Source organism: Pipra filicauda, unplaced genomic scaffold (genome assembly GCF_003945595.2).
Source record: "Pipra filicauda isolate LSUMZ 115617 unplaced genomic scaffold, ASM394559v2 scaffold45_size4122338_pilon, whole genome shotgun sequence".
Lineage (NCBI taxonomy): Eukaryota > Metazoa > Chordata > Aves > Passeriformes > Pipridae > Pipra > Pipra filicauda.
Window position 1 is genome coordinate 2653563 of NW_024104598.1, and position 16744 is coordinate 2670306.

At 37.3% G+C, this 16744-nt stretch overlaps 1 protein-coding gene across 2 annotated transcripts in view; it reads left to right on the plus strand.

Moving 5' to 3' along the window:
• The window catches only part of GAS2 (growth arrest specific 2), an 84209-nt gene that overhangs the window by 27437 nt on the left and 40028 nt on the right, over positions 1–16744 (plus strand). For both annotated transcript variants that reach the window (XM_027732424.2, XM_039385988.1), the window contains exons 4-5: positions 7238–7379; positions 15963–16026. In XM_027732424.2, the coding sequence (XP_027588225.1) occupies positions 7238–7379; positions 15963–16026 (206 nt within the window). The remainder of the gene's footprint in view (positions 1–7237; positions 7380–15962; positions 16027–16744) is intronic.

Sequence of the window (16744 nt, forward strand, 5' to 3'; positions counted from 1 at the left end):
AGTTTGTGAGCTGCTTCTTCAAGATTTTGGAAGGCATTAATAAAAATGAACTTGTCAGTAGGCATAGATATGTTAAGAGTTAGATGTCTGGAAGTTTTGCAAGTCAATTTATAGACCTCCCCAAGTCTTTGGACTATAGTGACTTAATCCTGTCCTCAGCTACACAAATGGAGTGGGCAGGAGCAGAGTCTGGCATCTTGTTTAGATGGGCTCTCTTTTATCAGCTTCTTTTAGTTGTGCTCTCCAGTGCAAGATTGCTGGTTGTGGATGTCTCTGTGTTATCCAGGCTCTCAGAGGTGGCCTTCTGACTCTTGACAGACATCGTGATTTTTGTCACCATATGTTGACAATGCACGTGCCCCTAAACCACATTTAAATTACTTACCAGTCAAATAGTCAAATGTGCTTCAGCTGGTGAATGAAGCTCCTGCATTGCTGCTTTCTGGCATTATTTGCTGGGGATCCCAGTTGTGCAGTGCATTGTGTGTGGATGGAATTGTCTCTTGTATTCCTTGGCTTTCTGACGTGCTGCTAGAAGTGGAAGTTGCAGTGTTTCTGTTAAATTAGTTTTTCATAACTATTAATGCTGTCTTTTTTTAAATAACCAGTCTTTGGCTGTGTGATGAGTAATGTGTGTCTTGGACAGAGCACTACGAAGAACAAAGCCATGAAAAAAATTCTTAACTTTTAAAACTGTATTGTTTTTAAATTAAGCTTATTCTCCATCTATGCTTACTCTTAAGAACTAATGCCATGTGGGACAATGTATTCTACTTTGACACTTATTTCCATGGCTAAAGCATTCACTTAGTTCTGTATTTATTTGAACGCTGTGGTCTGTATGTTTATGTAGAGCCTTGATCATGTTAATTATTTTTATTGGCATATCACAAATCTGCTAGGGATTCCAAAGTATCCACAAGTGCTTTCTTAGAATCTAGGAAGTTGCTAATGAGTGATTTTTGGCTTTTGATGATCTCTGCAGTGTTTACATAGGGTAAAAATCTGGTCAACACATGATCTTTAAACTTGAAATCCAATCTGTTCTTGCATTAAAATTACATATTTCTACAGGACTTAATGTGCCTATGTAAAGACTGTATTTCACCAAAGGACAATGTTTTGCCACTTGTTAAGTGAATTGCTTAAGGGTGCTTTCTTTGTTATAAGTGCAATGTTATTTTTCATTGATCTAGAAGTTTGTCATGACAAAGTTGTTCCTAGTTCCATGGCTGTTGAAAAGTTTGGCAATTGTTATTGCTCTCTCCTAAGTCTTCAAAACTTCCATATTGAGTTTTCACATTTTCAGTTTTCCTGGGTTTTAACTTTAATTTTTCAGCTTTATAAGGGCTGAAGGATTTATATTTCTTTTCTTAGCTTTTTTTTTCTTTTTCTAGTGGGAAATGCTTTTAAATTCTATGTATGTATTTCAAAATTCAGAGTTCCTTCTATCTATTTTACCTATGCATTTAGCACATTCTTTTCACTGTTGGTCCAGTTGTTATATTTGAAAAGTATTCCATACTAAACGGGGTAGGGAGAAAACAAAACTAGGCCCACCTTGCTAAGGAGTAGTTCTTTTACCTTGTAGATATTAGTTTCATTAATTTAATGTTTAGTTCATACTTCATGGTGCTTTCCAAAACCTGGATTTTGGAACTGCAAAGTAGTCTCAGGTAAACTTAATTTTCCCTTGCTGAAACAAGTGTCTAAACACCCCTTTTGTGATTTATAAATGGGATCTGAAGTATTTTATGTTTGAGTTCCTGAAGAATTAAGAACAGCAACTGAATAAAGGATGATCTAGTGGTATTGTCACTCTGTAGTGAGGGGAATTGTAACAGCTCAATAAGAGTAAGTTCTTGTAGCAACGAGCCCCAGTTCAGTTATGTTTAACAAATTAATAAAAGACAGAGCAAAATAACTTTTACAGAGAAGATTGTGGCAGAGCTGCTCTTTTGCATTCCCTATCCTAAAGAGCTAATTTAGATTTTTATAAGGGAAGGAGGGCTTTTCCAAGAATACCTGAGCAAAATGAGGGAAGAATTGCAAAAGAAAAAGGAGTTGCTAGTGGCCATAGAGCTAAGTTAAAGGCAAAATTGTAAAAAGTTCCAAACCAGGTACATGTTCTATCTAGCTGATATGATCACATTTCAGTAGGAAATGTGTAACACTAAATGGCCAAACAAGAGACACCCCTGCAGTCAGCTACTGCATAGCATAATTCCCTCCCCATTTTGGTAAATGTAGGTCATCAGGAGACACAGGCAAATTTTTCCTGTGAGTACCTAGGTGACTGTAACCCTTTTTCATAGCAGATGAAATTGCTTTTTCTTTTTATTCAAGCATAAGTGACAGTTCAAAAAGTTGTGAAATCACCTATTCACAGGGGGAAATATGACTAGGAATCTTCAAAATCTGGCTCAAGTCTTAAGTCTTCTATAAATAAACGGGTTTTTTTCAAAATGTATTCGTGAACCCTTGTTTTGAAAAAAGCAGTACGAAAATACATTTTTCCGTGCGATTTCAGAGCATCAGTGTAAGAGACTCCCTTTTGGGTTCAGAAGTGAACCTGACAGCATTTTTCCAGGATTGCATCATATGTTTCACTCACACTTTCACATCCTGCATTAAACCACATGCATGCACGTCAACAAGACAAGATTGTAAAAGGAGTGTGACTGGGGAATTGTTTTCATGATATTTGATAGGAGTAATTGCGGCCACTGCTGTTTCAAAGCAACTGCGGTTATACTATACTATGTCAACAAAAGTCAGTTCTGCCATATGGAAACCTAATTACTTCAGAATGATCTGTTAGAAAGCACTTTTGAAATAGTCAGGCCATTTATACAAATCAGTAAAAAGTATTCGTGCACGAAACCTTTCTTAAATAAGAGCTTTCATTTGAACGTTACAGCGGCAGTTTTGGAAATATTAAAAAAAAAAGTGGACTTCTATTTAAAAGGTGGTAGGAAAATTCATTGGGTGATAAGAAAATATGAGTATTTCCCTGTGATTTGTATGATAAACCTGGTGGTGCTATTATTGAACAGAAAAGAGGGTAGGGTTTTTTTGCTGTTCTCTTCAACAAGACCCTAATATTGTGGGAAATGGGACCAAATTTAGAGTGCTGCATTTTAGTGAGATCATGTGATGCCATGGATATTTATGTGTGTAGTATTTGCTCCAGAAAAATTACTTAAAGCTTTTTTTTTTTTTTTTTTTTTTTGTCCTTCAGTAATGTAGGGGGTTTTCCCTTCTGTGTCCCAGGGTATGTCTTGTTTTTACATTTGGGTGTTTGTCACTTCTGAGATGTTTAGAACATCTGTTAATCAAATATTTTTCCTGTCACTATAAAATTAGAGAACATCACAAATCTGCTTAGTTAACTGTGGTGTTCTGTACCAAAAATGTACTTCTAAAAGACACTGTAATCCTTAAAATTGTAAAAGAAATGTTACAAGTTCCATGAATGTCTAAACTTCATAGTGAAACCGAGTTAACCAGCTGTGTTTAAAGTCTATCTTACTTGTCAAGGTATAGAAACATAATTTGTGGATAGTCTGTTAGGTGCCTGAAATTTCAGATGATTTCTGGCACATAAACCATCTGTTCTGAATTGGTCTTCTTGAAAGAAATTCTCTATTCAGTCATTGCGATATACCTAAATCAGAAGATATAAAATATTTAGAACCAGATGGATTAATGTGTTATTAGGACTGGGGAGCAGCAGTAACCCAGAGGGAAAATAGAAGTTTCTGCATTCCTGCCAGGCATTGCAAGGCCTTCCCAATGGCTCCTCAAAAGAAAGGCAGTGCAGGTTCTCCTGGCTACCTCCTCACTTCTAGCTGCCTGTGTACTGCTGAAGGAGTCTGGGCCAAGGAGCAGCTCCTGATCTCCTGGACCAGTGCTGTGGGCTTCTTTGTGCCCAGTGGGCCCAGGGCCCAGGAGAGCAGATGGGTTGTGCCCATCCCGAGTCCAAGTCTGCTCTGATTGCCAGATGGCAGCCACCGGTCTTGTAGCACAGTAATTTTTGGTTGTTGTTGCTTGGCTTGGGTTGGGGGCTTTTTTTGTTGTTGTTGTTCAGATGTTCTGAAATAGTGAGTGGTTTATCACAGACTTCCAGAACAGTGTTTAATACCCTTAGCAGGACATGAAAGAATATAGGCTGTTTATCAGGAGTGGCAGTTTAAAGGCATAGGATCATCTGGAGTTGGAGAAGTGAGTGGAAGCAAACAAACCCAGTATGATTCACCTGTAATCCCCTTCTGAGCTGTTCTTGGCATTAGAAACAGCTTTTTTCTCAGAGAAGACTTGCTAGTTTTCTGCAAAGGCAAGGCTGAGAGCAAAGTAACACATGGACACTGTGGAAAATCCAGAGATGAGAACTGAAGGGGGAGCTGGGAGGTGACATGATCTGACACTGCAAGTCTGCTCTCACATGTAAAGTAAATGTAGCCTTATTTCCTTTCCAAGCTCTCTGAAATACCTTATGCACAGGTCTGCAAGTGCCAGGAATACTGGAGCTGGCTTCTTGTAATCTTCTTCCTGTCGCAGTGCTGTTAATCCAGGATTTGTGCTTTAAATTGGACATAATCAATCAAAAATTCCAAAGAGTACAGTTGTGCCAGATATAATTTGTTTGGTCCCCTTGACCTATTTACTCAGTTGGTTCAACATCCACTTCAGATAATCTGGTCCAAGCAGGGACGATATCAGAAAAGAAGTTCATTCTGTTTGATTTGTCATGTTGTTAAGCTGCTGGTCATGTGATTCTGTGAGAATCAAATGTGTTGTAGGTACAGTGGATGTTTTATGTAACTAGATTAAGATACGGTGCTGTGAAATGGCACCTCTTTGAATCTACTGACAATTCGGGGTTAATTATAAACCAGCTGGGTATTTCTGAAGGAACTGATTCCACTGAAACACTAAAATCCACACAATAGTTGCTGTCAGGACTGCACCATTGCCAGTGAGGGGTGCCACTGCCTGTACTGGGGTCACCCTTGGCTCCTGGTTTATTTTCCCTCATGGCACAGCCCAACTCCTGCTGCTCTCCAACCCCTTTCCCATCTTGCTTTGTGCCAGTCAAACATCCCTGCCCTCAGTGCCTGTTCATCTTCTGGACTAGAGGACATAAGGTCAGCTTAGACCTCTCCAAAATTATCTTGAAGAAGGAACTTCTTTAAGGTTTCTTAAATGTTTTGTGTAAGATTTAGTAGAAAATGATCAAACAGAAGTCTTGTTTTGACAGCTTTCCTCTGAATGCAGGCTGGACTAGTTGACCTTCCTCCAACAGGCTGCCAGAGACTTTTATGTGACTCCTTTTAGAAGAAGTGGGCGCTCTTTTAAGGGTGTTAGACTTGTCCAATTAAAATCTCCTGGGAAAGGATATAGGGGCAGACAGAGACAGACAAATGCTACATTACTTCTTCATAAAGACTGAGTCAACAAAATGAAATTCAACGTGTGAAGCAGTCTGTAGAGTATAATAAGAATTTGCCTCAGGATACAGATATTCATTGTTTCTTCGAAGAAATTAGTGTGATGTGAAAAGGGTGCTAGTCTAGAAATGTGCCTAGTGCTAACAGCTTTTTATTAGGGGTTTTTTTTTGAAAAGAAAATCTCTCTTCTGTGAGGAACTGAGCATTTCTCCCCTCTTTTTTTTTTTTCTTTCCCTCAGAAGAACAGAAAGGGGGTAAAAATAACGTTTAAAAAACTTCATTGTGCTCTGATCTGTAAGGTTTTTCCATATCTAGAGCCCCTTGAAAGAATTCAGGTTTCATAGTTTTTTATTTTTTCTGGATTAGCGAATAACTGTTTTTACTTCCCTGCTTTCTTCCTCCTTCCTCTGCCTTGTTCCAGGATGGTCTAGGAGGCAATATGGTGTCTGTGACACAAGGTTTACTTGGATTTTTCTTTAAAATATCATTTTAAACTGGTCAGTGTTTTGTAATACCTTATAGAAAAGTATTTATGTCTCCTTGTAAATATTTTGAACCGTAGGCATAATTTTTGACAAGCAAGGAAGTGTAAATCATGTAATTGGAGTAAGAATCATGGGGGAATGACAGTTAGATGGTGATTTGAGGAAGAGTTCTAAATACATAGATCTGTAAGACATGTTTATATATCTGAGACAATTTGTAAGTTCCCATTGACGTATCAATAAAATAAGTAGAATGGTGTTTATCCCTGCAGTTGTTTTATTTGCAGTTTATTTGGTTGGTTGGGTAAATAGTGGTGAGTAGCTCTGTTCATGTAGAGGTATTCTGCCATTACATCATTGCTGTGTCTAATATAATAGATAAATTCCTTCTAAGCTGTCTTTAAATACTGACATTTTTATGCTTCTAAAAGCTATTTAAAGAGAAGCCTACTCCTGTGTCTCTTTTTTGTTTTCCCCTCTCCACATTTCTGATAATTATTTTTTTTTTTTTTGGACTGTTAAGGACAGAAATTTGGAAGCAGACCTAGGAACGAGCATTTTACCATGAATTAAGGCTACTTTTTATTTGATGGAAAGAAACGTTAAGTGAGAACTAAGTGCTACAATCTTCTTTGTGTATGTCTCAATAAAGGTACCATTATGAGCAAAATGATTGCTGTGGTAATTACTCTGGTTCAGATATTGATGCTGTATCAGTTGCATCCTCTCTGATATCAAAATCATGCAAATGGAACTACTCTGGTGCAGTGAGAGCCTGTGTTAGCTAGACCTTGACCTTGGAGCTGCTAAATTTACATTTCTGTGTCGTGCACAGGGGGCTTCTGTGTGTTGTTAGGATGGAGACAGACTTATTTATTTGCTCTAATTCCCTCCTAGCTCAGAAGTGAAACTACTTCACCCTTAATTGTGCAAAAGTTCAGTTTAAAGTCTGTCTTTATGAATTTTTTAATTTTTTTTTTTTTTAAATTCGTTGAACTGGGCCAAACAGTAAATCCCAAGACTGTAGTTGCTAATATTCCTAAGAAGTAACTCATGTTGGTTCTACTCTCAGCTTCACATTGCATGGACTATAATGATGCTTTTCGGAAAGATCTTGTGGTTGAGAACTTGGTGCTGTTAAATTCCCTTCTCACGCTGCTTTGCTTGGAATTCTTTAATGGCCAAGGCAATACAGTGGTGAGAGTCCCCCATCTGTGCAAAAACCACATGTTGATTTCGTAATACTTAAGTGTTATGCCAGCATGTACAATTTATCTAAATAGAGAATTTTCTGTTTTTCAGACTTTACCAGTTCGGAAGATTCCATGCAAAGCCAATGCTCCTTCAGGGTCTTTTTTTGCACGGGACAACACAGCAAATTTCTTATCCTGGTGCAGAGATGTAGGCGTGGATGATACCTGCCTGTTTGAATCAGAAGGTTTGGGTATGTATTTCTTTAGGTAGTAGTAAGTTAAAATAACATTTTTTTATGTTTTACCTTGAAAGACAGAATGGCTCTTAATAGATCTTGACTCCAAATCTGACCTCTGTCTCTGTTAATTCTGCCTCTTATCTGTGGAATGAACAAATAAAGTACACATCACATAAAATTCATTTAAGTCTATTTTAAGAGGAACTTAAATGAGAGAAGAATCTTACTATGATTTCTTGCATGCAGGTAATTTTTCACTCTACACATACTTTTTTTTTCAAGCATGGAGGCTGCTTCGTAGTTCAATGTATAAGGTGGTGTTTTCCTGCTTTGGGAGAGGAGGATACAAGTGCATGCTCAGTTCTGGCTGCAGAAATTTGGCTATTTGTGCAGATTTAACGAGTTGCACAGGAGGCAAGAAGATACAAAATTTTTCTTTCCTGTGCTGCCCGTTTTTTCCAGCTGGTTCCCTTGTGCAGCTCTGGAGAAAACTTATCCAACACTCGTGCTTCAGGGTGTTCCATCAGAAGAATCAGACTGCTTAGGAAATCACTGTTCTAATGCTGCATATTCTTCATCGGTTTAACTCTTCTCTCTTCAAAGGAAAACTTAGGAATCTTGCCTCAAGAGTTTTTCAACCAAATCTCATGAAATGAAGGGAGTCAAATGTTTGTAGTCTGAACTCAGATAAAAGTGTAAAGCAGTTGTGGTGACAGACAGATTGGTTTCTGTGGAAGACAAATGAACGCACTGTACTGAATCAAGAAGTTTCTTTGTTCTGTTGCTCAAAAAGTCTGCCCTGTTGAAGGTCTTATATGTGTTGCAACTGATCTATTCCCATTCTTTTACACTCTTGCTCTACTTTTATAGTCTATTAAATATTTCTGAGGCAATCTTTTTTTCCTTTTGTCTGTTCTTCTATCCTGTGAGGTTTTTTAATGACATTATTTTTTAAACCTGGGAGAAAATGATTGGCAAAGAAGTGAGTGGTATCACAAAGGTGACAAAAAGTAAGGAGGATATATGTATTGACTTTGTTTTGTTATTTGATTCCTCAAGATGAACTTTTTATTTGATATGGTAAAATCGTGTGGAAGACGAACAATAATTGTAGTTTCCATGATTTGAAGTGGTGGAGAAGTTGGTCATTGTCTAGTATGAATAAACTTGTAAACACCAGGAGGAGACACAGACCTCCAATGCCTGAGGCAGGCAGAAGAACCTGTGGTTAACGGAATACTAAATGTATTTAGAGTTTGTACTGCTATGGTAAGCCCAGCAATTTGCCATTGTTCAAGTAATAAGTCAATTGAGAGCACGTTTAAAGGAATTTTCTTGTGCACTGTTAAGAAGCTAGATCTTGTTTAGAGATGGAATTGGCATAGCTGGAATATTAATGTTAATTTTTCCACGTACACAGCGAATGCCTTGCCTGCCACAGCACAACACAGTGCAAATATACCTGGAAAGCTGGTGTTCAAGAGGACTTCCTCTCCCAGAAAACTGAAGTGAAATGTGCCTGAACACATAGTGCTCAACCTCTGTTAGCTCTGTTTGATTAGTGACTGATTTTCTTCATTGACTGAAAACTAACATCCGTTTTCCTTCTCTTCTTATAGAATGCACTAGCAGAAAAGATTTATGGTGTGGGAAATAGGATTAGGACTTGATAATATTTTGACCCATTTTTATGGACTTCAGAAGGAGATGGTGACCACACCATTTTAAAAAATAAAGAAGATAGATAAAACCAGTAGCTGCTGTTCTCCCTCAGTTTGAGCTCTAACTCAGAGTTTGAATTTCATTTGAGGTTTTTCTAATGCATTAGGAAGAATGATAAATCATAACAGTTGCCAGTCTAAAGCTTCTGTGTTCCTCTCTCTCCCACAAATCCCTTCACCACTGCATAGGAAATAAAAATTCAGCAAAGGTAAGTAATATCAAGGGTTCTTTTCAAAGCAGTGAGAAACGTGTGTCAATGACACCAGAGTGTTTGCACTGCCTCATTGAATTCTGCATTTTTGATAATAAAAAATTGTGGCAAAATTATGGTTGCAGAGGTAACTCTTTTTTCATGTTTTGTTCTGTTTTTCTCTGTAGCTATTAAGCTGTAAATTGATGTATAAATTGCTAGTGATAAAGCAGCTGTTTTCTGCCTACATTGGAGAGCCTTACTTATTGTCCATGTTATCAACTGAGTAGATTTTTATCCTCGTTTCTTACTCTATTCTGTCTGTCTTAAGGTATGTAAATACTGTATTATTTAATTAGATGCACATAGTGATATTTTCTTCATGCCACTTTATAATATAAAACATTCCTGGAGTCTTTTTCTGGCAAATAGGTATTCTAACAGTGTAAGAGCATTTTTGAAGACTTAGTGCACTGAAATATTTGAATGATGGATTTGTGACACTACTGATTTATTAAAAAAAAAAGAAGCGCCAAGTCTATTAGAGATCAGCAAAATGGGATCTATATTGGCTAAGAAATTATTAATTAAAAATACGTTCTCATCAAGATGAGTTCTGAAGTGTTTGAAATCGTGCAAGTATAACTGCACACATGTGCATCCAACACTCCCATCCTTTTAGCCCTGAGATTGAAGTGACAAGGAGGTGACAAGTGACAAGTTCCTCACTGGAATGGAACTGTGTCAAACAGCCACTGCAGCAGATAGGGGCAGTCCATGCCTGACAAACGTGCACATGAGTGATGGGGGTGGGAATCTTGAGTATTGCTAGAGGCTTTCTGCTGCAAAGGGTTGGTGTTCTAGGGCTGCTCCAGGCAAGCAGGTGAGGAGACCTACTCATGTCACTTCACTTGAGGAGTAATTTAGTAACTCAGGCACTTATTTCAAATTAAGCAATGGGTTCAAATGCTTTGTTGGATTTGGGCTATTCAGCTGAGCTAAACAAGAAAACAGGATTGAAGTCTTTCTTCAAAATAAATAGAAGGAAAAATAAATAGAATGAAAAATAGGTGCTTGCTATGCTGGTAGATATGATTAGGTCTTCTAATCAGTACTTACTTTAAAGATCATTGAAAGAGAACATTGCTGAGCTCAAAAGTTTGAAGATAATGCACTTGCACTACTAACTTGTTAGTAGTCTATAATATGTGTATTTTTTCTTGCTGAATGTTATCATGCTTTAACATAGGTTAAAGTGCAAACAAATTGGAAATACAGTTTTCTGTTAAGGCATAGCAGGAAAGTCTCTGAGTTAATGCCTTTGCAAAGAAAAGAAAAGATGGGTAGTGTGTACCTGTTTTATGAGCTGCAGAAAAGACACAAGCATCTGTAAAAATCACAGCAACACAGTACGAAAGGATAATCCTGAATGCTGCAAAATAGAGGGAGTCTCTGCATGCTCTCTGTACTCACTGACCAATTTAGCATGCTTATAATTTTTTTTTTAATTTTTATAGTTAGTGTATTTAAAGAAGAAGGAACAAGCTTTGTTAATACCAAAAATATGACCCAAAGTCCAAATTTTGATCATCTGGGCAACTCCTGAGATATGGTGTCATTGAATGGGGTTCTTAGATGTAACAGAGGTCAAAATTTGTCCCATATGTAGGACTCTGAACAGGATGCACTAACTCTTTGTAATACTGCTGGTAACTTCTCTGTTCCCATTGTAAGTATACTTTGTAAGTTCCCCTGTATAGGTTTTAGGGCAGCAGACCCACACAGCTATGGTAATTTTATTTATGAAAGCATTCTAGGTGGAGATATTTGTAATGGTTGTGCTCAAGCCTGAAGAGTGTAATGCTCGAAGAAAACTGCTTGGACACATAGTAAGAATGGTAAGATTTTCTATGATTGCTTTAGTTAAGTGAACTTAAAGCATAAGTTCTGAACTCTTTGTGGTAATGGAGTGTTGTTGGATGATTATAGGAGTTGGAACCAGTGGCTATTCTGCATCTCTTCCATGATAAAGTCTACCCGGCAAGAAAAGGGTTTGCCAAGTGTGCCAGCATGCTGATGTGTGTCATTTGTTTGGGGAGTTGTTGGATGCTGTTGGTGTGTTAATGTTTTGTGCTTGTATATTCCGTAACTATGAGTGTGTACACACAATACGTGACATGGACTTCTTTTGATGCAACTAGACTTTAATGGGCAGGTTCCCTAAACAAAAGCTTCTAGTGTTTTAGTGGAAATAATAGACATAAACGCCTCTGATCTCTCTTCTAATGTTGCTGGTTTAAAGTTGTTTTTTTTTAAATAATTACTACTCTAGTTTATCTGATTTCCTACAAAATGGAATTGTTTTGACTGTTGTTCTACACTGACACATTTAGATATTGTAACAGCATGTAAAAATTCACATGAAGTTGCATCAGAATAAGGTTTTGTCCCATCTTTCACAACACTTTACTAAACCACTCATAATATTATTGAATATGTCTCATTTTGAGGACTATAGAAGCATCCTGGACACTGTGCTATTACCATTGGATTTACATCTTAAATTACTGAAGTCCAGTGAATTATTAGCGTTTAGATGATCTCTATATTCCTTCTAGATGAATTCCTTACTATCTTTAGATCTCCTGTGTTTGACACCTTAATTGGTTTTAGACTTCCATAAGTGATTGTGCTGAAAGGGGATGAGGGGGAGACACAAGTGTGTCATAGCATAACTCTGATTCAGAAGAAAGGATATGTTTGGGGTAGGTTGGACAGAGTGTTTTGAACAAAGCAAAGTTCAAAAAAACAAACAAAGAAGACTGCTGTAGGATCAGAATAAAAAGTTTTAAAGGAGAAGGTGAGAGACAATAGAAAGAGGATCAAAGGACCAATCTTTTGGAAAACTTTCCCTAAGCTTGGGTGAATTCTGATGGCAATTGGAGGCCTGTAATAATAAATACTAAGCCACTCTGGAAAACTCTTTGCTTCTAGAGAGCTAAAGAATGCTTTAGAAACAGAAATAATATTCAGTGTTTTTGATTCAGCTATGCCTGATATCTTAAAAAAAAAAAAAAGGTAGTTTATGAGGGAAGACTGACTTCACTAAAACTGTTTTACGAAAATGGTGGGAGCCAAGATTTGAAACTTGGCAGAGAGGTGTGAGAAGTTTGTTCCTGTATCGTGGCTGGGCATTCTACTATTTTAAAACAAACACAAACTCACAAACAAAACCAAAGAAATCTTGTGAAATCTTGCTTTAAACACGCTCAGAAAATACATGAACTCCATGGGCAGTGAGTGTTCTGCCTCCCCACAGTCCCAGGTTGTGGTGGTGCTGAAAGCAGAGGCTGCTCCTCCTCTGCTCTCTCTGCTTCTCCTGCATCCAGGCCCTTGGGAAGGGAGCCCTGTGGAAGGGGGCAGTGAAGGATGCAGAGATGTGGTGAACAGTAGGTAGTAGAAATGGAAGTACATGGAAGGAACACACAGGGTGAGTGAACAGAAGAGGAAAGCCTGTAAAAGAACAGGGCAGCAACAAGATGGAGGTAGCGTGAAGAAAAGTTATTGCCAGAGAGGAGCAGGGATGAAAGCTAGGAGCTTAAAAGGAATTATTGTTAAAAAAGAGTGGCTGGAGATAGCTTGAAAAGATGCAGGCAATGAGGACAGCAGGTAAGAAGCATTTGAAGAGATGAGATGGAAAGCAAAAGGGTCTGTAACTGCCAGGACACCTAAAATAAGCTGGACTTGCATGCACTATTTTTGAACCTTCCCATGGCATTCTTGTCAAGCAAGTGTCATCAGTGAGATTCTCAAGCAAGATGGATATTTCCTTTCATCTTATGCATGCATAATGCATGAGTCTCTTGTATTTACAAATTGCTACTTGCTTATAATCACCCACTGGGACAATTCACCTTGTTAATATTTGATAGGGGAGGACTGAACAATGATTCTCCAGGAATTTTGTTTTCTTCCCTACATGAAAGCTTGAAAAATTATAGGAAAATGCATATAAAAATTGTATTTGTGATGCAAAGTGGAGTATGGTTTGCTTGTTATGATACATCTATCAACTTCCCATGTCATCCAGTGGGTAGAGCAGTACACAAAACAACATTAATTTGTCTCTGAAGTCCCCAAATGCATATGCTGTATAGTCCTCAGGAATGCTAACATTTTCTTGTCAGAAGCACTGTGTCACCGTCTTCTTACCAGATGAGCAGATGTTTGTTTTTGTGGTTGGTGATGACCTGCACAGCTCTTCATCTTCTAACAACGGTTTCACCTTGTCACGTTGTTCAGTGTGAAATGCATGAAATGTGTCTAGATTGTGTTGAGTCAGATTTGCTGAAGGACTTGAATTTTATTTGGGTAGAGCATTGACGGAAAAATGTTTTACCTGTTTTAATCAAATTCTCTTCTGGTTGTATTTATGGATCTTTTTACAAAGAACAGTCATTGAACCTCTCTTTTTCTCCTCCATTCCAAAGTTAATCAGATGTGCATATGTATGAATTACAATTGAGTTTCTTTGACTATTCCAAACCCAGTTTCCACCATTTATATTTCGGGGAATGCCTTGTTTCTTAAAATTGAGTTTTATTTTGGAGCAGTCTCAACTGGTTTAAAACCAAAGCAGCAGAATACATTTCTAGGACCATGAATGTAGCACTTTAAAAATACTGATTACTGGTAAAGGTAAATGTTTAATGGAATTACTGTGTTGTGGCAGGGAAGAATATTGAGAATAGCCGAATGTCCAAGATTACATTATTTACATTTTTAGTAACAGATGGCTGAAGGATAAAAATATTTTTTCTAGTGCAATACAATTCCAGTTTTCATGCTCTGCACTTTCACTTCTAGAATATATTTGTATGAGATCAAAGAGGAAGAATGCATACACCTGAAAGGGCTACATAGACATTAGAAAAAGATATTGGGATGAGCATTCAACTCACACCACTTATCATACATTTATTCACATCAGTGGAGCTGGAAGTTGAAGTTGCAGAGGTTGAGGGTCTGCCCCAGAGTGTTAGTTATCTAGAGATGTTTAAGTCTGTGGGTTCCTATTTTGGGTCTCATATGTAGAATAAATTACTTTCAGAGCTTTAACTAGACATTGAAATATCTTTTTCAGGTATGGTATTTTTGCTTCATGCATTTGAGTTAGGTGAGTCTTTAGATTACCAAACATTTATACGGCTGATGTCTTGACCTTTACTCATTAGAAACAAATCAATTTTGATGCTGGTGGGTTTTTTTTCTGATTTATACAAATACACAATTACTTTTTGGTGTCAATTCAATCTGAAGGGTAATGTGCAAATCTTTTGATTATTGCTGAAGTTTTTAAAACCTGATTTTTATCCACAAGATTAGGGCTTTATTGCAGTAGGTATTTCTGAAGAATAGATGATGATGTACACATAAGTGACTTTTTTCTTTTTTTTTCTTCTATTTTTACTCTCTTTTTAGAGTTTTGAGGAGTTCATTATACAAACAGCCACAGACCTTTCTTCATTTGCTGATTTTGGATTTTGCTTATATGCTTAGCTGAACTCCTTTACAGAACATTACCTATTGGAGTCATTGGGGGAAAAAAGTTATATTGGTTTATGTTGGTATTTCGTAATTGTTATGACCCACCCCTGAAGGTGAGGTTAACTGAGGTTCTTGTTAATAGATTACTTCATATATGGCAGGTTTATTTTAGAACAATTTGCAATAGAAAGGAGATATGTAGCCATTTTGGTCATTATCTGTGGAAATGCAACAGTATAAAAGTATAAAGATATCACTTTAGAAAATACGTAAGAAAAAGAAAGAGAAGGAAAGGATAAGAGTAGATAGTGGAGAGGAAAAATATCACCACTTATGGATCCAGTGGCAAGACATGATTGTTGCAATTTAAATGTCTGTTGGTTGCAGTGATGGTTGCAGTCTTGATCTGTAGGAAAGCCCATGAAACACAGAGTTCCAGGGGTTAATATACGTCAGGTTCAGGTGGGACAGCCCAGGTGAGAGTTCCTGCTGTGTCCAAGCTGCTTCTGAGGCTTAAAAACCACACGTTCTATGTAGAATCTAGGTGTGAAAACTTGCATATATGTATGTGTATGTAAAGAAGTTTGTTCAGGATTTTTGACTGTGATGAACTGAATTCCTAAAGCATTCTAGCTCCTCTTTTGCTTTAAGAGGAGGTGCATAAAAAATTCAGGACCGAATTTATAGAAAGATATATCTTTGCTAATGCAATTTTGTTGTTTTTGTGATTTAAATCAGCTAAGAAAAATAGTGATCTTAAGGACATGAATTCTCTTATTTTATAGAAATAAAAGTATCCCTCTAATGTTATTTTTAACATTTGATTAATTTAAGTGTTCTGCCAGAGTTCTTGATTATTTTTAAATAGTTATGAATTGCTTGCAGATTACCAATTAGCCCAAATAATTGCTCAGTGATTTAGATAACTAAATGGAACTTCCTAAACCTTCTGCACTCTGAGAACCACTCAATCCCATCCTTTTTATTCCAGTAAAACTCCACTGCAAGCCAAAGAAAACTAAGTCTTATCAGAGTCAAGAGTTACAGATGTTGATGATTAGGTTCCATTCCATCACTTAGATCTTTAAAATAGCTTTTATTTATCAATGTTTTCCATCTTCATTTTCCTTTTCCAGTACTCCACAAGCAGCCAAGAGAGGTGTGTCTTTGTTTGCTGGAGCTTGGAAGGATTGCAGCAAGGTAGGTGAAAATATTTCAAGCATGATGAAATATTTACATTCTTGACAGCAGTGGCTATTGAGAGACTTGATAAATCAGCACATCTCAAGTTAACTTCTGTGCTCATTAGGTTCAAGGAGAGTGGTTGTCTTGATGTCACTCAAGAATATCTTGAGGGCCATTGTTAACAAATATAATGAAATCTCTGTGTCATCAGTTCAATGAAGGTATTTGTTGACTATCCTTGTATTAGGAGAGGAAAGAATTGAATTTATTTTTTTCTAAATAAATCTTTGAGCTGTTTCTCCTTTTAACAGTCAGATCTCTCTATAAACAGCTGCGATTTAATTAACTTTACTGGTAATAAATTGATCTTCACATGACCTAAATCTGACCTAGATGTTTGTAGCCATGCTGGACCTTCAGTACACTGTGTAATGTTATCTTTGATGTCAAGACAACAGTGACTTTTGATAGACGGTCAAAACAACCGTAACTAGAACGTGATTTTCCCTTTTTGCAGATGCAGATTTAACCAACATAGTGCATAAAATTTGCTAAAAAATACATGAACAGCAGTGCTGCTGCCCGGTCTTGCATGTAAATTGCAGTTGTGCTCATCCATGTGTATCCAACTGGAGTGTCTCACTATTCAGATAGTTTCATTAATTTCAGAAGAATTCCTTGTGGTGACAATCAGTGTGGAGGAGACCCCTGTTTATTCCTAGCTTAAGAATTA